The sequence below is a fragment of the Mesoplodon bidens genome, assembly GCF_964165515.1.
Source record: "Mesoplodon bidens genome assembly, chromosome: 12".
Classification (NCBI taxonomy): domain Eukaryota; kingdom Metazoa; phylum Chordata; class Mammalia; order Artiodactyla; family Ziphiidae; genus Mesoplodon; species Mesoplodon bidens.
In genome coordinates, this window is record NC_138168.1 from 66,654,097 (window position 1) to 66,679,063 (window position 24,967).

Genomic DNA, 24,967 nt, shown 5'->3' on the forward strand with positions numbered 1-24,967 from the left:
AGAATTACAGATGGTAGAATCTTGAGTGTCTAAAGTGAGAAGCAACACAGAGCACCAGGTTTTACTCAGTGTAGAAGAAATTATATACTGTGCCCAAATCCATCCATCAGTTACAATTATACTAAGAGGAAAGCCATAAGCAGCAGCATATCAGATATGAAAAACTAAGCAATTAATACTAAAAGACTTGTCCCCCAATATCACTTGAGGGGAACATTATATTATATTGCTCACAAATTCCTAATATAATAATACATGAGTACAATAGATTTATAATTGGTAGTCAGTGAACATTGATTGAAAACAAATATTACTGTTTATTTATTTATCATCTCCCAAAGAATGATTTCATATTTTGAATCCGTTTTTCAGTTCCAGTTCTCAAATTCAAACAGATTAAAATCACATAATTGGGTTTGGACATGAAGAACTGTTTCTCTGGGTTTAATTATCACAAGAGGAAAATGATGTAGTGAAAGGAATTTGGGACATTGTTAGACTTTAATTTCATAAAGGGAAATGTATATTGCCATCAAAATAGATTCTGAAAGGCTGTAAGACTTGATAGGACAGAAAAATCTAAAATACAAACTTCTTAGAATGTGTATTTATTCATTTAATTCAGGCATAATTTTCCCAGTGATAGCTAAGATGTATTCTCGGACTTCTGGGTTTATAGGAAAGAAACATCGAGATCACAAGGTATCTCTGTAAGCAAGAATAGAGAGGTTTACCTGAAGAAGTCAATGAAGGTGTATAAAAAGTTCTCTGATGAGTTCAAATATTTTTTAAACTATTAATAACATGCACAAAAGACAGAGGAAGATTCATGTAACCAAAGGCAAACACAAATGCCTGATGCAAACCAATGAGAAAGGATTTTTTTAAAGGATTTCTTAAAATGCTCTTTAAAGAACAAGGATGGAAAAGAACCAGCCTATGGCCCAGGAAAGCAGCAAAATGTTAAGAGCAGCAGCAGACTGAGAAAGAGCAATAAAAGTTCACCATCCCTTTTTTTTTTCTTTCTTTTTGTCCAAAAGAATGAATTCAAAGTAGAAAAGGTATAGCTTTGTTTTAAACAGGGTCAGTGTAGAGGGTTGGAATGGAAGCCCAAGAAAGTAAAAAAACAAACAATAGACAAAAACAAGGACCATTTTGCAAAAATTCAAGATTCTGGGTCTAGTGAATTATAATCCCAACTATTCGCAGATATATTTGCTAAGCTCCTGTCAATAATCCTGGTGGAATTATGGAGAGTGGGAAAGTGTCAGAAAACTAGAAAAAAGGCAAAAGTTGTCTGAATATTATTTGGTTAAAAAAAATCAAATGATCTCTGTTTATAAAGTACCTCCACTTCAGCTTAGTCGCCAAGGGTAATTATGATGGCTGTGTAAACAAGCAAGGGGTGGGCAAATTAATGTATGTTCCAATTAACCCTATTGTAAATAAAGTCCAGGCACAGAAGGGCAGGTTTCAGGGACCGTTTCTATAGGAGCCAATGTTTCTTGAGTTTTATATTTTATCTGCTTCTAAAATAGTTCTTATTCCAAGTCAATATGCTGCAAGGTCTTTCTTCCAAGTATGTATTCTGCTAGGACAAGTTTAATTAATTTTAAAGATAATAAGATATTCTAAAATACACCTCTCCCTAAAATAGATGTATTTGTATCCTACGTACTTATAAATTTGATGGGAACTTGTATGAATGAAGTAGCCACATGATCATGTGACTTGACCAATTTTCTGCCTTCTCCATGATGCCAGAAGAATGTTTATTGGGCCTTAGCCCCCTTTCCTAGAGAGGGCCCTGCATACACAGGCTTTAATAGAGTACCTACCCTGCTAAGTGATAAGACAACCTCTGGGGGGTGGGGAGCGGCACACAGTAACAGGCCTTGGTGGCTGACTGGGCTTGTCATAACTAGGACACAAGACAGCACCTGGGTTATAGGAAAAGATACCACATTTGTCTGGGAATCTACTAAATGTATAAACTCCCCAACAGTTTATTCCCAATGAGGCAGGAGATAGATGGGCCCCTGGCTGAGCAGCAGGAGTTTGTCCCCTGTGGACAGATATTCCAAAATAGCAGGAGGGAGAGAAGAGCTGAGCCCTGCCCAGATAAAAGATAGAGACCACATATTTCTCATTCTCGAGCTCGAGGAGACCTTCCCAACTATACACGCGCGGAAAGGCTCGTTGGAGGTCAAAAAGGGAGTGATGTCAACCTACCCGAAGCCCTCTTCGCTAAAATCCGTCTTGGCTAAGAGATGCGCACACCAACATGGGAGGACCCTGAGATAAACCAAATACAGACTCAGAACCAGGCAAAGAAAGATGACTGGCCAAAGGAAACCGGTAGAAATGCCCCATATAAGTGATTCAGACTACCACAAGTGACTCCTTCTCTGAGTCCGCCCCTGTGTCTGTCCACACATACCCTTTTTTTCCTCCTCATAAACACTTGACTTGATTCACTTCTTTCCGTCTCTTTGTGGAAATTTATTTCTACAAAGCTGATGGGCCAGGGCCTTGTCACTGGCCACTGGCCATCATAGTCTAGTGGCTAAGATTCAGCGCTCTCACTGCTACGGCCTGACTTCAATGTCTGGCCTCTGGCCGGGAACCGAAATCCTGCTTCAAGCCACTGCAGGCCGAGGCCACCCGAGATCAGCAACAGAGCTGCCAGAGCCATGCTTTAAAAACATTAGTCAGATCATGTCACTCTCTCTGCAAAACCTCCTCGTGTCTCCGTTTCTCTCTGAGTCTCTAAGCTATTGATATTTCCGACTCGCCTCCTTGCCCACCCCTCCCCACTTGTCATCTCTCTGCCCTTATCTCCTCCCCACACTCTCTCTGCTCCAGCATGCTGGCCTCCTTGCTAATTCTAGAACATATCAGGCTTGTGCTTGCTCTTCCCTGAAATGCTCCTCCCAGATGGCCCCACGGCTCCTCTCACATTTCATTCAGGTCTTTGCTCCAAGGCACCTCCGAGCAGCCCTCCCACACCCTCCTCTATTTAAACCTCAGTCCCACCTCCCACCCAGCCCACCCAGAACTCCCTCACCCCTTCCCTGCTTTATTCACCCCAGAGCACTTACATCAGGTACTATCAGCAATTTATTAGTTAATTTTGTCTATTGTCTGTCTTGCCTCCACTGGAACCTGAGCAGGCATGTTCTGCCTGTTCTGTTCATTGCCATAGTCTCAGAGTCTAAAACAGGGCCTGGCACATAGTAGGCACTCAAAACATATTTGAGGAATAAGTGAATAAATAGCCAGTTGGTCTGTACCCCAAAAAAGCAATTAGAACCAGATGTGTAGACTTAGTCATACAGGACAAGAATGCAGAGTGATGGTACCAGAGAAGGGCACTAGGGGACCTCTAAGCTCCTTCCAGTGCCGAGATTTTGACCTAAGTATTACACACACATGCACGCACACACGCACACACACACACACAGGCTCCATGTAGAACAGTATATACCCAATTATTTTCCTCAAAATAGTCATCTTAGAAGATACTTGAAAAACATGTTTTGTGGACAAAGATGTTTGGGAAATTCTGTATGATCTCACCTTCACAGTGAAGCTCAATAATTGGAAAGATCCAAAAATCTCACACGTATTAGTCAGGGTTCTTCAGAGAAACAAAACCCTGACTAATACAGATTTGGGTAACAAGAGTGGTTCGAGAGGAACAGAATCTTGAGGATGGGTTTTCTAAATTGGTCTGGGCTGTCTGGGATTGGCTGTCTAATATGATTAGATTTAAAGATGCTAATTACTCTATTCCCATTAGTAAAGGGAACACTGATGAGTTCACAGTGTGATGTGGCAATAGAGATATGCAAAATGTCAACAATAGATTCTCCTAACTAAACATGTATAAGAGGCAAGCTTCTGGGTACCCATGTATGTAATCCCTTCAAATTTTTTTGTCAAACTAACAAGAATAATGAGATTGGCTGGGTATTCCTAACGTTGCTGGACAAAGTGGAAAAAGAAAAGAATGACTTCAGGGATTCAAATTTCCAGCTCAAGTGCTGTATAAATGACCCTGAAAGCTTCTATGTCTGCCTTGAAAGAGACTCATTTCCTGTAGCTGCAAAGCTGAGATTCCTGAAAGCCAAGCCCAGAATCTCATCCGGCTAATGGCTGAATTACAAAACAAATTGAATTCCCAACGTTGGAGGGTGTTTACTATTAAAGTGAGGGCCTTGAGTGGGAAGGAATGGGACTCTGAAAATTGGAAAATGGAGACATATGAGAAGGCCCTGATGAAGGTGGGGACATTGAACCCCCAAATTCCGACGAGTCTTCTTTGACAGCAGAAGCAGCCTCTCTACCTAACAAGATACCATAGACTGAGTGTCTTAAATATCAGAAATTTGTTTTCTCACAGTTCTAGAGGTTAGTCCAAGATCAAGGTATCAACATGTCCGGTTTCTTCTGAAGCCTCTGTCCTTGGCTTTCAGATGTCCACCTTCTCGCTATGTCCCCACATGGCATTTTCTCTGGGCTCACACAAAACTGGTGTCTCCTTGCATGTCTAATGTGCTCTTTTTATAAAAACACAAGTCAGATTGGATTAGGACCCATCATAATGGCCTCATTTTAACTTAATCACCTCTTTAAAGGCCCGATCACAAAATATAGTTACATTCTGAGGTACTAAGGGGGTTACAGTTTCAATATATGAATGGAGGGCACAATTCAGCCCATAATATTGCAACTTTTTAAAGTTTAATTTTATTAAACCTCTACATTTCACAAGCACATTTGACTACAGCACCCTTAATTCACTTTTTTTTTAAGATGTTGGGGGTAGGAGTTTATTAATTAATTTATTTATTTTTGCTGTGTTGGGTCTTCATTTCTGTGCGAGGACTTTCTCTAGTTGTGGCAAGCGGGGGCCACTCTTCATCGCGGTGCACGGGCCCCTCACTATCGTGGCCTCTCTTGTTGCGGAGCACAGTCTCCAGACGCACAGGCTCAGTAGTTGTGGCTCACGGGCCTAGTTGCTCCGCGGCATGTGGGATCCTCCCAGACCAGGGCTCGAACCCGTGTCCCCTGCATTAGCAGGCAGATTCTCAACCGCTGCGCCACCAGGGAAGCCCCAATTCACAATTAATTATATATCAAACAGTAATGTTACTCTGTTTGAATCTATTTTAACAATGACCTAGATTTATAGAGCAATATCAATAATATTATTTATACAATACATAAAATATAATTCAATATAGAATTTATATAATGTATAGTATATTATGTACGTTTAACTTTTATATAGCAATATCAATAAGAATATTCTTAATAATAAACTTTATTACAAGATGATTGACAAAACACTTTTATCCACGTGATTTCATTCCTACCTTCTATGAGGTATACAGAGCAGATATTATTATCCCTATTTAACAAAACAGAAGACTGAATGAAACCCAGAATGGTTAATAGTTACCAAGTTCATAGAGGTAGTTAATAGCTTCTCATATTATTGGTTTCTTCTTTGTGATAGTTTTTCAATACTACATAATACCCACCCTCCCTTAACAATATACCATGGCTCTCACTTCAGATCAAGACATATTTGAACAGACATATTTTACCATATTAGTTGAAAACACAGGCTGTGGAGCCAGGCATCCAAATCTGCCTTCACACTCATTGACTATGTCATCTTGGAAAAGTAATTTAACACCTCTGTCTCCCAGGTACGACATAGACAACAGTACTTATTTAAGGGGGCTATTGAGAGGATGAAATGAGTTAATTCATGAAAAGTACTTCAGACATTACCTAGCACATACTGTATGCTCAATAAATGTTAGCGATTACTATAGAAATATAAGTGACAGGTTTTAACAGCAAAATAACATCCTATAACATGGATGTAACATAATAGATTCAACCATTTCCCAACTGAGTCCAGTTTTTGCCATCTGTTTCCCTTCTGAAAAACAAAAAATGAACAACACTTGGAGTTTAAAAGAACCTCCAGTGCCATGTTGGCACGGATGCCTGGAATGAAGAACTCCCAAACACCTCCTAACCCTGAGCAGGCTCCAGCAGTGAGTGTGGTGGCCTGATGGTCCTTCTGAGGTCAGCAGACTTCGTGTGGAAGTCTCCTAAGAACAGGCTATCTCGTGGGACTTTGAGTATTTCCTGCCTGTGATCAGCAACATCTTTTCTTGCAGTATTTTGGCAGGTCTGTCCTTGTTCCCGGCCAGAATCAGGAAGTTCAGAAGCACATGAAAACAAACAATACATTGAAATGCTTTTCTCAAATTATTCAAAGTTCAAGAAAACAAGAAATTATTCAACAATATTAGGACTTGGTATTTTATCTTATTAATTATATTTCTTCTCATTAATGTGCCCATCCTTTTCTTCCCAACAAATACTCTCCTTGGCACTGATTTGCAGGAGACTTTTTTTTTTTTCTTGAAGAATATTTAGGTATAGGAAGTGATTAGATGGGGTATCACTATATTTTGCAAAAATCTGCAGGCATTTTCGTGACCAGGGCTGTTTTATCCTCTGTGCAATTTTCAAATTATATTTTGTTATTAATATCAATCTTATGGATTACCAGTGTTCTTAAGATCAGCATGATTTTTTCCTAAAAATCTCTTCCCTTCATTTCAATCATCATAGCTGGATCAACTGCAAGCCAACACTGTAAAATCTCAAAATTTTACTTATCTTTTAAGATCATCTAAATATTGGCTCCTTAATAAAACCTTCCCAATTTCCCAACTCCATGTGATGCCCAAAGGACTCTGCTTCTATTTCACAGTACTGTCACTCAGCTAAACCCAATGGACTTTTTTCAATCCTCATTTCACTTACACTTTCAGCAAGATCTATCTGAAAGCCATTCCCTCTCTCTTGAATTACTCTCTTCCATGACAAAATGAGCTTCTGGATTTCTTCCTACCTTTATAGCTGCCTCTTCTCCCTTATAGACTCCTCCTCCAGCAAGATATTAAATGTTAGAGTTCCTTAACCCTGGATGCCAGGCCTTATTCACTTATCACTTCATTTCCTAGGCAAATTTATACATGCCTGTAGTTTTATTTGATTTATAAATTTATATATTCATCCCAGACATTCCCTATGGGTCCAGACCCATATGTCCAACCGCCTACTTGACATTTTTGCTTTGAAATAACAGTAACACTTAAACTCAACGTAGCCAAAGTTGATCACATGAACTTCTCCCATATCCTTTTTAAATTCCCCTTTTCTGTGGTTAGCATAATCAATCATCCAGTTACAAAAAGCCAGGAATCTAGGAATTATCCTTGATATTTCCCTCTCCCTCAGACCTCCCAGGCAATTCCACATGTCATTTCTACCTACTAAATATGTCTAAAATCTATTCACTTCTCTGCTAGGACCACTGCCATACTCCAAGCCACCACTTTTTCTCACCTGGACTACTATCAATACAATGATCCCCTAACTAGTCCTTCTCGCCCCTTTCAATCCTTCTCTATTGTGCACCCAAAGTTGTTTTTTTCAACATGCGAATCCAGTTATATCATCTCCCCCTTAACAACATCACATGACTTCCTAATTCTTTTGGAATAAGGTCAAACTCCTCAGCCTGTCCCGCAAAGCCCTGACACCTCTCTCCAGCCTCATTGTGCATCATGCCCCACCTCAACCGCTTTGTTCTTTCCCATGATACACACTAGGTCTTGTTACAGGAGCTCAGACACACCATCCACCTGCAGTAAAACCTTTGGACATGCACGCCTGTCTGCCTGGACTGCCGCACTCGGGGGTAATCATGTAATGTATGATCCAATCAGAATACTTCCAAGTGTGAAAGGGCCACTATTACTAGTTACACCAGGAGAGACAGTGGGCCTTAATCAAGACTTTCCAGGGCAAATCGGGACATATGTTCACCTTAAATTAACTCCTGTTCATTCCCGAGAGCTCAGATCAAATGTCACCTTCTTCTCGGGGAGGCTCACAATAACCTCCCTAGCAAAGTGAAGTTTGTTATAACTTTCTTAACATCAATAGACCTCTCTTTTGTTCCAGTACCCAAAGTTGCAACTTTACATTTATGCATATAATTCCTCTATGCTGTCCCCTCCAAGAGAATGTAAACTCCAGGAGGCAAAGACTGTTCCCAAGGTTCTTCACCATTGTGTTGCCTGCCAAAAATATCATGTCTCATAAATATCATTTATATTAAATATCATTTATCAAATGAAGGACATGAAATGACTTCTCTTTGAGAATTTCCTTTTTCTGTGATGGGTACAACCAACCATCCAGGTATGCAAGACAAAAATCTACAAATTATCTCTGATGCCTCCCTTTCCCTCAGCCCCAGGATCCGGTCCCTCCCTGTGTCCGTTTTCTTTGTAGCCTCTTCTCTCTCCTCCTCCTCTTCATTCTGCGCTTCCTCCTCCCCCCACCTCTTCTGCTGTATGTATATTTTTTTTTCCAGAAAGCTAACATACTCATTAAATCCAAAGGACGTCTCTTCCTGGTGACAAGTGGTTTCAGAAAGAGTGTTCTAATTTAAATTATGTGCCTGTACCCACAGAAATTTGCTTACTGAAGACCTGGTATGAGAGTCTAAATCACACCTTCAATCATTGTTCTAAAATGTGAAGTCCTTTTAAATGTAAAATTATATTAAATTATTTAATTGAACATTAAATGATTCTCTTTCAGTTCTACTAACTGAAACAGTTTTGTAGATTACTAGGAAGTTATTTTAGACCCAGACATGTCCAAGTTATTTATCCATATAAAATCATAAAACCTCACAGCACTTTTCTTTTTTTTTTTGTTTCCATCTTTTTTTAATAAAGCAAATGATATGATAACTTCATTGTGAGCCAATACGTAGAGTCCAAGTTATTCTAACCCAAGGATTTTTTTTTCAGTTTAGATCTCATTATATATGTTGGAGATATTAGCTATTAGACTTTATGGTATTTCAGGTTCCTGGTTAACTTTCTTTTTTTTATTTTATTTTATTTTATTTTATTTTTTTATTAGTTTCTGCTTTATAACAAAGTGAATCAGTCATACATATACATCTGTTCCCACATCCCTTCCCTCATGCATCTCCCTCCCTCCCACCCTCCCCATCCCACCCCTCCAGGCGGTCACAAAGCACCGAGCTGATCTCCCTGTGCTCTGCGGCTGCTTCCCACTATCTATCTACCTTACGTTTGGTAGTGTATATATGTCCATGCCTCTCTTTCGCTTTGTCACAGCTTACCCTTCCCCCTCCCCACATCCTCAAGTCCATTCTCAAGTAGGTCTCACAGCACTTCTGAGACAAGGATCCAAACCCAAATATCCCAGTTATCACTAAAAGTTAGATTCTTTCTGGCTTTATACCATATTTACTCATTTCTATGAATCTCTTCTAGATGATTAATGATCTTAGTGCCAAGATGACATCTTCTGTTCATTTGTGTTTCCCTTTCCCCACCTACTTTCCAACACTTTGTGTAATGTTTTGCATGACAGTTTATCAAAATGAACTGAATTAGTCTAGGGTCTCTTCAGAGCCTGCTCTAGAATTGGCCCCTTTGCTGACACACTTACCCAAAAGTTCTACTTCCCTACAAGATACCTAGCTCTCCAGTGGAGTCTAGACTCCCTGTAGTCTAACCTGCATCCTCTGAGACTCATAGCTTCTAGTGTCATGATCTGTGGCACCTCTGTGGTCCTGGGCTTATAGTACTGACATGAAGCATCAAGATTTCCTCCAGACATAGCTTTGGTACTGACTTTCATTAACCCTGACCTGCCCAGCAGAGAGAGGAAAAACACAGTCTGGGAAGGTCAAGAAAGCCATGAAAAATGTCATGGGTGATCTGACTGGTCACTGTTGTAAAGAATGGAGACATTGGCTCTGCACAGCAGTGGCTTAGAGAGCAATGGCTCCCGAGGCCACCTGGCTTCTGATCCCAATTCAGTGACTTACAAACTCTGCGTTCCTCAGCACAACATGGAGGTTGCACATACCTACCTCAGGCGGGTGGTTATGAGGACTAAACCAGCTCATACATGTACAGTCCTTAAAACAGTGCCTGACTTTGAAATTCTCCTAAATAATACCTACTATGATGGGGGAGGGCACAGGAATCTCAGAACAGCAACAAAATCATAATAATAGCTACTGTTTTTTTGTAGTTTTTTTTTGAGTGCCTATGATGTGCCAGGCATTGTGTGTGTGTATTATACATTTATTAAAAAATAGCAAACTTTGCTTCGGTGAGATTCTGGAGGTAAAAAGCATTATCCCAGAAATAAGTGAATAATGTGCAAGCTTACACTGGTGTTTTCATTACTTAAGGCAGATCCAGATCACGTATTCCCTAAAATGACTCCTCAGATTATTTCCCTTATTCTCAATCTTTGCAAGAAGACATGTGCTTGGTGTCCTTTTAAGTTCTTTTACAGCTTCTTGGAATTCTCTTTAGGCATTCCTGCTGCTTCTTGTTCAATATCTTTTTTTATGAGTCTTCTGTGTTCCTAGTGATTGTAACTTTTTTTCTCATTTCCCCCTGTAAAACCATCAAGCTAAAGAATGTCTAGTCTGAGTTAAAACATACCATACCCGCTTTAGAAAATAAAAGCACTGCTATTTATATATTCACTTTTGCAGCATGTAAGTCCCAAAATGTGCATTTGTCACAAAGTATTTAATAATTCTAAAGTTGCAAGGTCATACAGTATAGGCAATAGAATATTAACTCTAACTTGGTGACATTTCCCCTTCTCTGATTTTGACAGAAAGTTCAAGGTTTTTTCAAAGAGAAGAAAAAAAGAACTTTTTTCACATGCAAGGAAAACTTTATATTGTTCCTTTTGCCAAAAGCATGGTTTCTGGACAAATAACTCCTGGTTCCTCTCTTTCCAACACACAAAGCTCTCTCAGCGACAGCCCAGAAAGACACAATTAGTGCAACAGACCACTGGAGAGGTTCTTAGTAATGAGACAAGCCCAGCCCCACTCGAGAAAGTAAAGCAGAAGATTGAACCTCTGGGTGGGAAACTGGGGTCTAATCAGCCATCTTGGATCTCATGTGAGCCACAGTCCTCAGATAGTCCTCTCTGCCTGACTCATCTGAACTGGCTGCCCGTCCTCTCCCATAAATCTGTGGAGTGATTAAATTGCACAAACCTTCTCCTTTTTATTTGGCTAGATAAACATCTTAGGAGAAATCATTCACTTTGCTAATCGAGGGTAGTCATCTGAAATGTTCACAGCCGCCGGCTCTGAGGCAGTGCAGCCTGTTGACAGTTCCAGTGTGAGATTTGGGGATGTGGCTTCTCTCTGCCTTCATTTTGCAAGTTTGTGGCAGTGACATGAATTAGAAATGTCTAAGGAAGCTCAGAGGAATACCTTTCACGGGAGCGTCTTCCCTCCTGCCCAAATGGGTGGCTCAATAGCATCTTCCTGACTCTACGACCATCTTCCTCGTTCCTTGTGGTGCCCTATGAACGTCTACCCCGTGGTGCCTGCAGCTGTTCTCGTGATTTTCCTCCTTCGTCTCAGAGGCGATCAGAGCACAGTAGCTACTGCTTTGTCCCTTTCCTGCTTCTTTTCCCCACCCTGAAATGACCTTGACACCATGACTGGGGCCAAAGTCTGGTTCTCGTCATGTGGCCCGTGTTTCAGCCACTGTAAGTTGTCATCGCTGTCAGCGTCTCCACCCTCTCTGCCAGTTACATAAGAGGCCACATAACGTCTGCTCCCTCCCAAGCTTTTATTAAGCAGAGACGGCCTGAGAGGCCAAGTGGGCAAGAGGTCCATCCTGGAACCTCGTCCCCGGGGAGGGTGAGTGGCTGTCTCAGCTCTCTGCCTGTGTTGGCAGCTTTAAATACCCGAGGACGACATGTTATGTTTTCGGCCTGAAGGGGCAAAAGAGAAGCAGCCCTTTCAAAATAAGAATTCCCCCGCTGTTTGTTTCCTTTTGGCACACAATGAGAACAGAGCGAGGACACGATCCTGAGCTGTCAACGCTTCCTCCCTGCTTCCACTGCACCTTCCGTTTGCCAGAAAAAAAATTTGCTTCAGTTAAACAAGGGTCTAATGAATAGTCAAAGTAATTGTTTAGCTTGGATATAAGGCCTTAGGTAAACAGATGATTGCTTGAGACCACGGGCCAGTAAAAGCAGTGCAGTAGGACGCCACTCGTTCTGTGCTTCGGACCAGTGGTCTCTGCTCCTCCAGGGACCATGGTTACTGAATTATTTCTCTCTTCCCACGAGCATATTGAAGCAATTTAATATCAGAAGGGGCTCACGAAAGCAGGGAGAAGGAGCAAGAGCTTTCTATATGAGAAATATATGCGGAAAACATTCGTTTCACCCCATTCAAGCTTTGATTCAATAGAACACTGAAGATACGGAATCTTTGGTTTGTTTGTATTTAACTTTTCATGTTGAAGAATTTCTAAAATGCATTGTTAGCCCACTTGTCCTGCCTCCTGCCTCATTAGTATTTTTAACATGATTTCCTCCTTCTTCAAAGCAATTAGGTGTCACACCTAAAGGCCATCGTTAGGTTTATGAGTATCTGCTTCCAAGACTATAATAATAGTCACAGAAAGGATAAACACTGCAATGGCACATTTAGGGTTTTGTAGTTTGTTGTTGTTGCTGTTGATTTGTTTTATTTGTTTGTTTAGGTATCTAATCTATCAACATGCTTCACTGTTACTTGTCTCTTTTTCTCAAAAGTGGGCTGGCATCATAAAAAAATTATCTTAATTAAGAGCTTCGGTAAATTAGTTGCCAGGTCGTTTGCGTTCTGCTGAATAACGTTTTTAATAATTGCTTTCCATTTCTTACTTGAAAATAATAGATGCCTTGTTGATCCAGAGCAGGATTTGGTTGTCTTATTCATGCAGCCCATTTCCACTGAACTGCTATTTGAATAAACAGCATCTATCTGATTGAATCTCAAATTCATCAAGGGGGTAGATTCTCCTGGTATTTAGTTTCCTGGAATCATGATGAATATATATTTGGTTTATGGGCAACTAGCAATCAGAGCATACATTATGCAATAAAAAGTTAATGCTTAACTATTTATGCAGTTTTTTTATCCTGATGCTATAGGAGAATGGTTGGTTAAGAACATGGGGTTTGGAGCCAGTTCTGAGTTTGAGCATGAGCTCCCCACTCACTAGCTCTGAGCACAGACAAAATATCAAATTTCCATTAGCTTCAGTTTCCTCATCTGTGAATGGTATAATAATAATAATAATAATAATAATAATAATAATACCTCCTTCATTGGGTTGTTGGATAGATGATATGAGATAATGCATGTAAAATGCTCAGCACACCATAAGTATTCAATAATGTTAATCATCATGTTGTTTTTCAGGCACCTGATAATTTCCTCACAGAAATCCCATGGGGAGGTGGGGGTGGGGAATGCTATATAATGCAAATTTAAATATTAGAAAACTGGACCTCGAAGTAGTTATTGATTTGCCCAAGGTCACCAAGGTGGCAAAATGCTGACCCTCTCAGTAACAAGAGTTTCCTGACTCTCAGCGTATCACCCCCCCAGCCCCCCCTTTACCCGTTCCGCCACCTGGTGCTGTCTCCTCACAATTTCTCTAAATCTAAAGTCATGATGACGGGTCACCTCTACCTTAGACCCTCAGATGGACAAATGGAAATAAACTCTGGGAGAGGCTTTAAAACCCACATTGATATTAGACAGAAATTTTCTGGGAAACTAGTACCTTCAGGTCTACAAAGTCAGGATGACCTCTTTGGTAACACTGAGAAGCAAATACCAGTGAGGAAGTGAGTTCCAATTAGTGAGCTTGAAACCCATAGGAGAAGCCCAAAGGGATGGCACAACAGGTGAACAAATCCACAAGCCGAGCCAGCTTTAGACCAAATGAAGACAGTCTCATCTCCACATAGGTTTTCTTTTATTATTATTTATTTATTTATATGGTTGAGCCAGGTCTTAGTTGCAGCAGCCTGGCTCTTTAGTTGTGGCTTGCTGGCTCCCTAGTTGTGGCATGCAAACTCTTAGTTGTGGCATGCATGTGGGATCTATTTTCCTGACCAGAGATCGAACCCGGGCCCCCTGCATAGGGAGTGCAGAGTCTTAACTGCTGCACCACCCGGGAAGTCCCAGTCTGCCTAGGTTTTCAAGTGTATGTCTATCTTACTGTCACTCATAAAATATAAATTCATTTAAAGGCAGTGCTGCGTTTGTTGTATCATTTTTAACATGCTGTATTTTCTTGATAAATACTAAAAGCACAGCCTCTATCATGTGGAGGTCTATGACTTTTTTTTAACTTTAAAAACCAGGTGCGCACACTTCATAGACAAAAAAATCAGTGGTATTGAGAGGAGAGATCTTTGCCTATGAAGTTTAACAACCTAGATTTAAGGACTGGCCCTGCTAATTATAAGCTTAAAGCACCATAAACTCAGGCAGTCAATTAAAGCCAGTAGACAAATGGATAAAGAAGATATGGTATATATACACAAGGGAATATTACTCAGTCATAAAACAGAATGAATTTCTGCCGCTGCAGCAACGTGGATGGGCCTAGAGAATACTATGCTTAGTGAAATTAGTCAGACAGAAAAAGACAAAAACTGTATGATATTACTTATATGTGGAATCTAAAAATTAATACAAATGAATGTATATAGCAAAACAGAAAGAGACAGATACAGAAAACAAATCAGTGGTTACCAGAGGGGAGAAAGAAGAGGGGAGGGGGAAGATAGGGTTATCAGATTAAGAGATGCAAACTACTATGTATAAAATAGATAAGAAACAAGGATATACCGTATAGCACTAGGAATTGCTGGCATTATCTTGTAATAACATTTAAAAGAATATAACCTGTAAAAACACTGAATCACTATGCTATACACCTGAAACTAATATAATATTGTAAGTCAACAATACTTCAATAAAAAATGATAAAAGTTTAAACATAAATAAAGTTAATCTACTGAGTGCCTTTAAGGGGTCTGAGTCCTGAGCTGGGGCCATTAGGGTGAGTAGCAATCGTTCACCCTCTTTTCTGGGCCTCTATTTTCTCACCTATAAAGTAAGGGTAATAATAGTGACTCTCCTCACAAGGCTACTGTGAAGATCCAATGAGAAAAACAAGAAAATAAATATACCGTGATGTTTGTGAAAGTGCTTTGTAAACTCTTTAGAGAGTTATAAACGTAAGGTGTTGAAGACAACTCGAGGAGAGGAAAACTCTTCAGCTTTTTCTGGTGGCTTTCCTATAACTATTGACCATCCAGCCCCACGAATTTATCAAATACTAGCATTCTCTTCTTTAATGTCAGATTATATTCATTTTTTATATTCATATTTTTAAATGTACTTTTCCATCTCTTCTCTCCTCCTCCCACTTTACTGTGTTCCATAAATTGTAATGTTCTTTAATATCAATACGGCACTACAGTATCAAATTATACAAAACATTAAATAAAGCATCAATATAAAATTCAAAGCAAAGAATAGCCCAAGGGCTCACAGCTTACAGTTTACAAGCCCATGTGTACACAGGCCCATCTGTGAGGGATATTTTAAACACTGTCAATTGCATGGGTTATAGCTGATGGAGATCTCATCCAGGCTCTGGTTAACTCCCGGAGTTAATGAGAGAAGACTGTTCCTGCTCTGTACTCGTAGGCTGAGGCCCTAGTGCCACCTCTTGTCTGGGAAAGAGTGGTTTATGGAAGTGGAGGCATTACTCTTGGAACTGAAACCTTCCCCAATTCAAGTCTTCTGGAAATATATTAGGTCTACTGTATTTTTACCTCTCCTCTGATTCTGTATTATATGTACTAATAGGTGAATTTGGTCATTATATCTATTCTTGTTAATAGAAGACATTCACTTAGAGTTTGCTAAGTACCAGACAACACACAAAGCACTACAGAGGAATGAGAAACACATAATATGCATGATCCCTGCCTTGCAGGATTGTAGAAGGAAGTAAAACCAGCATTTATTTCCAGGCAGCAAGTGTTACTTTAGATTCTCCAACCAATGACACCTTGAAGTGAAGCAACTGAGGCTCAGAGAAATAAATTTTCTAAGATCACACAGCTAGCAAGTGTCTGAGCCAGGTTTATCCAAGGTCTGCCTTGTTCTGAAGTCCACGTGAAACCTTGCCACTCAACTTCACTACTTTCCTTAATCAGGGAAAGTGAACACAGACATTAAAGGAAACCTACAAATGAATAAGGACTAGAAATTCTACAGACTCATAAGTGCAAGGGAGACTGAGGGTCTAAAGTGCCCGGAGCTAGACTGGCCCTGATCTGAGCAGATTCTCAAGCAGGTCAATCAATGAACGATACAACCTGAGAAACAAGTAAGGTGGATGCCAGCCAGAGAAAAACAAAACAAAACAAAACAAAAAACTGTGCTGGAACCAAGAAAAATAGCACTGTGGGCAATTAAAACTTCTAATTAGAATAAAAGCTATAATCCCAGCACACCATTTTGTCCTCCAGATTAAGACACTTCATCTTTATGGCAATAGGAAGAATAAAAAGGACTATGGAAACTTTGTAAATTACCAAAATGTTCACAGACTATCTTCCAGGCAAATACAAAGGAGTGCTGCTTCATTTGTTAGAATATTGCCAAGTTCGGGCTTCCCTGGTGGCGCAGTGGTTGAGAGTCCGCCTGCCGATGCAGGGGACACGGGTTCGTGCCCCGGTCTGGGAGGATCCCACATGCCGCAGAGCGGCTGGGCCCGTGAGCCATGGCCGCTGAGCCTGTGCTCCGCAACAGGAGGGCCCACAACAGTGAGAGGCCCGTGTACCACACACACACAAAAAAAGCAAGAATACTGCCAAGTTCATTACGCTCAGCATTCATTAAATATCCCTTCCCACATAGCGCTCTCTTAAACAAGGTGAATGGAATCATTTTTCCCCTGATATTTGGTGTAGGTTCCAGTGACATAAGTGGGTAAGAGGATTTACAGAGGAAAAGTGAATACACTTGGCAACGTTTTCAAACATTTGCTTGGATTTTGTCTTCTAGGAGATGTACGACTGAGGGGTCAGACGGGGGTTCCTGCTGAACGCCGCGGCTCCTACCCATTCATTGACTTCCGCCTCCTTAACAGTGAGTAATCAAGTGTACCTGGAAAGGAACAAATGTTTCCTTGAAAAAAAAAATCTCATTTCCCTCTGAACTTCAAAACCCGTGGAGGTCCGCCTTCCTTCCTCCATCCCTCCCTGCCCAGTTGCAAATTAACCCTTGGTCCTTAGAGTTCCTTAGTAGTGAAGTCATCCGGGCCCTGCCCTATCTCACAGAGCTTCAATGAGGGTCCAGTGAAATCATGCCAGCTTTAAAAATGTAAATCTTGAAAACAGTGAAGCCCGACACGAGGAAGCTATTCCTTTCATTATCCAGGGCATTCTCTCCATCTTCAGCCCGGACTAGGCTAGAGGAGATTCTATTTTATTTTTAAAACCCCACAGGGTAACCTATTGTACAGCTGCCCTTAGTAACTATCCATTATCTAATTTTACTTTCTTTGTCGAATCTAAGTCTCTGAGGTCTGTTCTTGCATCCCTGGTAAAACGCTTCACCATGGCGAAGTCCTTTCAGTCTGCACTTGCTGCTGCTTCCTCCATTATAACTACTTCAGAGGTTCATTTATTTCTAACTTTCCTCTTCATATACTCTTCCTCCTTTGGAGATTTGCTCAACCTCTGGTTCATAATTCTCTTAATTTCAGGTTCCTTTGGAAACCCAAACCAGTACCAGTCACCCCTCCAGATTTCACGTCTTCTAACTATCACAATCATCCTTCACTTGGGACTTGGGGGTGGGGAATGAAGAAAATGGATAAATTTCACAACTTGCTCCAAGGCTTTCAGTATGTGGTTCTCATAGCACTTCCCATCCATAAATTTCAAAGTGCTGGGTTGCACCCACAAAATATTACTTTCCTTTGGCATAAACAAGTTCAACTCAAGAGGGAATTTGATTTACCTTGACCCCTGAAAATTACTAGGGGAGATTGGAACTTGCTATTTCTGATCCTTAGATCCGCCAAAGGCCAGTGAAAGATGGACGTGTGTATTTCTCCTGGTTTGTCCACCTCCCATATCAGTGTGCAATATCTGTTTCTTCAGCGCTATCAGAGACACAGGGATTCGGAGTAACTCTTTTCATACTAGAGACAACTTCCCCCATCCAGACCCAAAAAAATGCATTTTAGAGGATACAGTCGAGTTCCTAGACTAATGCAATATTGGTTACAGCCTATGGGGAGCTCTGATGGTGTCTCTTACCCCGCCTTACCCTGAATGCGTTGTTCCAGCTATCCATGGAAGTTATCCCTTTGACAGCCCCTAGCCTGTATGGATTTCCAGGTCCCAGGCATATGGTCCCACCAAGCAGTGCGGGGATAAGCAAGGGTCCAATTCACTGTCTCATATAGACCAGGACTCAACGGCATCACATACCGAGGGTCAGAGGCAGAAAATAACCAAAAAGCCTCTTTTCAATAGTAAATGAAATGTTATATCATGGGTCCTAATATACGCCATGAACAAATGAGGAAAATAGGAGACATTTCTCCTTATAATTCCAAGGTTCCAAATGATAAAGTTGTTTTGTTTATCTTAGTGTTAATGAGCAACATCAACTACTAATATAGTTATCCTTGCAGGTGGGATTATGGAATATTTAACTGTCTACATCATAGGTTTCTGTAACACTTGGATTTTTTTTAATACTTTGTTTCACTTTTTTTTTTTTTTTTTTTGCGGTACGCGGGCCCCTCACTGTTGTGGCCTCTCCCGTTGTGGAGCACAGGCTCCAGACGTGCAGGCTCAGCGGCCATGGCTCACAGGCCCAGCCGCTCCGCGGCATGTGGGATCTTCCCGGACCGGGGCACGAACCGGTGTCCCCTGCGTCGGCAGGCGGACTCTCAACCACTGCGCCACCAGGGAAGCCCTGTTTCACTTTTTAAGCTGAAAAAAACTGGAAATTATAAAAAATTTGAAGAGGAAACTCAATGCAGATAATACTTCGCTGTTATATTATTCACAACATAATATTAAACCATCTGTAAGCAGGTGCCATCCTGTCATCCCTCTGCTGTAGATCCTCCAGGAACTTCCCGGTACCTGGACTCAACCCTAGCCTCCTTCCCCTTACTCTCTGCCCTCCATCCTCCTTTCACCTTGCCTGTTGCTCATGACCTCCCACCCGCCGAGTGACAGTGTTGGCCATCCATCCTGCAGTTCACGTTCTCCTCTGCTCAGCACTCCACTCTGGATAACTCTTTCACTCGTATTTCTTTATCAGTAGCATATGCTAAGGCAATAATAATTTGCCTTCACTGTACTTTGTTTTCTAAGTGGTCTCAATTTATTTTCCTCGATACAAAAAACCACATCCCAAGATAGACTACAAGATCCGAAAGGATATTCTCTTTAGAGTTATTGATATCTTAGTAACTCCTGTTAACTGACCAATTAAAGTGTCCCCTTGAAAAGATTATATTAAATAATTATAAATGTCAATCATCTTCATTTAACCAAACAAATCAGATAGAACTGAAGCCCTCTGCTACTTTTCCTTATTTGTGATACTACCCATTCCATTGTCTAGAACCAATGACATTACTGTGGTCACTCTCCACAGTTTCCTTAGTCTACAGTTAAAGCAGATTGTCACCAAGTAACAGCAGATGTGTGCATATCTATGTTATATTAGAGTCACATAAGATATAATATATGTCACATCTCCTATTGCCTTATCATATACAGTCTACTTAATTCTCTTTGATCTCCTTCATGTCCTTGTTGTGGTTTGCCTGAGTTGTTAGTGTGTGCTTTCTGCCTAAAGGGAAACATTTTACATATAACTTTCTAAAAAATTTGAAATAAACCCTTGAGAATATTTTGAGACTTCCTCCTAAAGCTTTTAGTTTTACCAGCTGATTCCAATTCTACATAAGTGCCAAACTAAAGTGATTTTTAAATGTAATTTACCTTAATTTTGAGTCAGTTTTTTCCAAGAATAGGCACAGACCCATTTTCTTCAGGTGCTTGCAGTTCTGCACACTCTCCCAAGGTAGAATCTCATCTAGGACTTTTTAAAAAAAAGTTTGTACGAAAAACTGAACCACCATAGCCTCTCTTACCCGTGTCTGCATCCCTACAGCATTCCTCCTAAAAGGCTTTGTGAAACCTACATGGCTGCCATTCCCTGTCCAAAGTGTCCCTGGTGGCTTACCCTCTACCACCCACCTCAGCTATGCCTTGAATGGCTGAAACATGCCTAAGCAAAAATGTACACTAAGTAGTAAGACCCATTGTACTTCTCCATGGGCCCCATTAGCCACAGCCCCCAACCTGCCACAACAGGACAGGAGACATCAGAATTCATATCTAAAATAACTTTCCTTCTATCCGAACACAGTCTCTAGATATTCAAACAGAGAACTAGAACAAGGATGGGCAAACAACAGCTAATGCACCAAATCTGTGTCCCTACCCTGCCTGTTTTTGTCAACAAGATTTTATTGGAATACAGCCATGCCTATCCATTTATATATTGTCTACAGCTACTTTCACCCTACAATGGCAGAGTAGTTGCAACAAAGACCATATGGCCCACAAAGCCCCAAATACTTAGTATATGGCCTTTACAGAAAAAAGTTACCAACCTTTAAGTTAGATTTTTTTTTTTTTGCTGTACGCGGGCCTCTCACTGCTGTGGCCTCTCCCGTTGCGGAGCACAGGCTCCGGACACACAGGCTCCGCGGCCATGGCTCGCGGGCCCAGCCGCTCCGCGGCATGTGGGATCTTCCGGGATAGGGGCACGAACCCGTGTCCCCTGCATCGGCAGGCGGACTCTCAACCACTGCGCCACCAGGGAAGCCCTAAGTTAGATTTTTAATCAGGGTAAAAGAGTTTATGACATCAGTATAGGCACATTTAGTCCAGTCTATTTTCCTTGTTAATGTCATATTTTTTTTCTTTTCAATTCCCAGTGCCATCACGTTACATTAAGAATGGTCTCACATTAAAAAATTTACATGCAGTAGAAGTATAAACAAAAAGGGAAACTCTTGCTGATCCAGATTTTAAACTCCACAAGTATAACTTCTAAATGCACAAATTTTTTTGGCAAGAGGTGCTCTTTTCCCCATATTCTGTGAGGGCATAGTACTACCATGCCCATGTACCTGTCATCTACATGTAAGGTGACAATATATACCTGGTTTGCCGGAGATAGTCCTAATTTACACCTGTTGTCTAGGCATACCTATTAATAATGCCACTTTTCAACTCCCAAAACATCCTTATTTGGACAATAAATTACAAGGCCAATGGATTGTATGTTTTTTCCCCCAAAAAGTACTCTGAGACAACACCCCTCCTATGTCACATGCAATCTGAGAATAAAGATCAGAAAATCCTCCTCATAAGAAATTCATCCAGATCAATAGAAACATGTGAGATAAAATTACTTGTTAATAGCCAGTTTCATGTCCTATTTATATTTCATACAATTTAGAAAAGAGGCATCTATATGAATTTCTAGAAGCTTCTCTGGATAAGTAGCAGGAAACTGTGACTTCAGCACCATTGTGTGGGACACAGGAACTATAGACTTTTAAAGAAGAGAGTCATCTTTACCTCTAAGCATGGAGGGGCAGAACAGAATGTAAAAAAAGGGTGACAATTATTTTTAATCCACATGAGGTTCTAAAACAGAGAACTGGAGGAGGGCAGGAGGGATGGGAATGTAATGGCTCATCTTATCCCCATGCTGATTTCCTACATACTGACTTCATTTACTGACTTTGTCTGGGGGGAAACAAGAGAGGGGAAAACGTAGAGGAGTGTTCGGAGAGACGGGTGGCCAGGGATGAACGTCGCAGAAGCAATTACAGTTTCTGCAGAGCAGGTGGCTCCAGTGACCCCTGCTACATCTCTGTCTCCTGGCTTAATATAATCAGGAGCCTGAGTAGATAATGACTAGGTGGAGATGTTCCCGTGGCAACCACTTCAGAGCAACACGATGTGATTTCCACACTGGCTCAGCAAAGGAAGTGACATACAAAGCAAACATGCCCAGTGACTGTGGAGCTTGAGAGAAAGAAGGAGTATCAGCTGGAGGTTTTAGGGCACCAAATATCAGCTGCCACAGAGAGCCTGGAGCTCCAGACCAGCCCCGGGGCTGTGCAGTAGTAGGTTAATTGGCTATTTGGCTTGTCCTGTCAGTTAATTTGCTAATCTTGATGTTTAAAGTTCTATTCCTCCAGATCTGCCTCTCCAGGCAGGGCCATTTTAGCTGCACAAGCATGAAGTAATTTTAGTAGCACTACCAAAATATTTTCCTTTGATCGTTATTTCCAAAATAGAATATTTGCAAACATATATATATTGACCTTTTTATGAAGAATTGACCCAAAGACTCAAATGCTTTTTTTTTTAAATGCTTTTTTAAAAGCTTCCATCTAAACACATTACACCCTGCAGAAATATAAAATACATTCACAAAATGACAGTCAACCAAAAGCCACCCTGCATGTTACAAACCATCTGGTGCTAAGTGATATCCCCATCTTAAAGAGGGAGGGGCGGCAATTTGATTATAAACTCCATTTTCTAAGAGAGAATTCGTAGCAGATGGTAACAGCCTTTCAGTAATCTTCTGAAAGATAACTTTTTAAAAATTGAAGTATAGTTGATTTACAACATCATGTTAGTTTCAGGTGTATAGCACAGCGATTCAGATATAGATAAAACTATAAATATACATATTATTTTCAGATTCTCTTCCCTTATAGGTTATCACAAAATTTTGAGTATAGTTCCCTGTGCTACACAGAAGGTTCTGGTTGGTTATTTTATATATAGTCGTGTGTATATGTTAATCCCAACCTCCTAATTTATCTCTCCCCTCACCCCCCCTTGAATGATAACTTTAATGTTACCTATGAGAACCACACAAAATGTAAGAACCTAAACTAAAATGTGACAGCTGAGATATTGTTTAGGGTGCAAACTTGCAAGTAATAGATACATAAGTTCTGAAGTTCTAACGCACAGCATGGTGATTTTAGTCAACAGTACTGTATTATATACTTCAAAGTTGCCAAGAGCTCTTAACTGTTCTCACCACAAAAAAGAAATGATAACTAGGTGAAGGAATAAAGGTGTTAACTATCGCTACACTGGTAATCATATTGTAATACATAAAGGTATCAAATCAACACATTTGTACACCTTAGACTTACACAATGTTCTATGTCGTTATATCTCAAATTGTTTTAAAAAAGAAAAATTTAAAAACAGAAAATAGACACTTCCCTGGCGGTCCAGTGGTTAAGACTCTGTGCTTCCATTGCAGGGGGCATGGGATCGCTCCCAGGTTGGGGAACTAAGATCCCACATGCTGCGCAGCGCAGCCAAAAATATATATATATTAAAAACAGAAAATAAAATAAAAACATCCTTTGAAAAATGTTACTGTGATTTGAAAGAAGTCATGCTCAGAGGATGATATCCCACCAGCCCCAAACCCCGGCCCCCAGCCCTGTGCTCCCCAAACAGAGAAGGGAGGCGCTGGCTGGGATCAGCTCAGACTTCTCCAAGGTTAACGCCCCACAATTTCAAAGTTCAATATTTGCCTTCCTCTGGGAGAAAGGCAAGGCATTGGTTGTGGTTGTGGTCGTGATGCCTTCTGACTCACCTGGAACGTACTCCTTGATGGGCACTCAGGGTTTCTGGCTGCAGGCTCCCCAGCACTTCAGATGCGGAAGTGCCAGAGCAGTAGGATGGTTAGCCACCGAAATGCCACTGCGCTGCAGAAGACAGAGTTGATGGCGTCCGCACTGTTTTCCTTGTTCCCTGTCACTGTTTATCACTGGCCATCAGTGGACCGCTTCTTAGGATAAGCAGTATGCCAGGCCCCAAAGATACGAATATACGTGAGACATAACCACTGCCTTCGAGGAATGTACAGAGACATAAGCAAATACATTTTGATATGACTGATACATACATGTGTCTAGAATAAGAGTACACATAATACGAGAAACATATGTGTGAACAAGATTCAGAGGAGAGAGTGATAAACTTGGGGGAAGTTAAAGAAAGGAAGAATTAACTCTATCTTGGAAAATGAGAGAAGGCTTTCTGGAGGAACTAAAACATGAGCATCTCTGAAGCAACGATGATGTGAAGGAGGGCTGCACACTGAGGCCAATGTCCTTCAGGACCTAAGGAACCAGGAAAGAGTCGTCAACCCTTCTACTCAACTAGATGTAAATGTTTTGGGGGGATGCAGTATTCAAGGAGGAGCCAGAGAAGTCAGGAGAGATCATGCAGTAGCCCTGAGTGTCTGAGGAAAGCCACATTCAAAAAAGAAAGAGTTTTCACCCTCTAAAGCCAGAACTGAAAATAGCCCTTGCCTTCTGTTAACCTGGCTGACATCATTTAACAAATTTATTTTTTATCTGAGTGATGAAAAACAGAAAATTGAATCCGTGAGCCCAGTATTTCCTCTGGGCTGTTATCCACTCATTCAGCAAACATTCGCTCTATGCCCAGCAGGCCGTGAGGCCAAGGTGCCCTGGGCCACACCAATAACCACCGGGCTGATGGCTAGCTCCTGTCTCTGATGACAATGGACTGGAGTCTGCCAGATCCACCAAACACAAATATCCGAATAATTCCTTTCCAGTCAACAAGGACTGGGGGGTGGTGGGATGGCACCTACTACATCCCTGGGCTGAAGATTCCGAGTGCATAAAAGGAAACTTTGAGATATTCCTCTACCCTCAAAGACCTAACAACCTTATTAGATGGATAAGACAAATACACATTATACCAAGGACCATACGAGAGCATAAACGAACTAGTTCTTTTTTTAAATTAATTTATTTATTTTTGCTGT

At 40.9% G+C, this 24,967-nt stretch overlaps 2 protein-coding genes across 3 annotated transcripts in view; one reads left to right on the forward strand and one right to left on the reverse strand.

Moving 5' to 3' along the window:
• PDE7B (phosphodiesterase 7B) overlaps nt 1-24,967 on the forward strand; it is a gene marked incomplete at both ends in the record, with an annotated part of 215,525 nt that overhangs the window by 116,291 nt on the left and 74,267 nt on the right. Inside the window, one exon of the mRNA XM_081251028.1 lies at nt 17,075-17,158. Within this exon, the coding sequence (XP_081107154.1) occupies nt 17,075-17,158 (84 nt within the window). The remainder of the gene's footprint in view (nt 1-17,074; nt 17,159-24,967) is intronic.
• The window catches only part of MTFR2 (mitochondrial fission regulator 2), a 159,488-nt gene continuing 140,598 nt past the window's right edge, over nt 6,078-24,967 (reverse strand). Inside the window, exon 8 of one of the 2 annotated variants that reach the window (XM_081251027.1) lies at nt 6,078-6,221. In XM_081251027.1, the coding sequence (XP_081107153.1) occupies nt 6,135-6,221 (87 nt within the window). In that variant the 3' untranslated portion in view covers nt 6,078-6,134. The remainder of the gene's footprint in view (nt 6,222-24,967) is intronic. The other variant, XM_081251025.1, reaches the window with a different exon arrangement.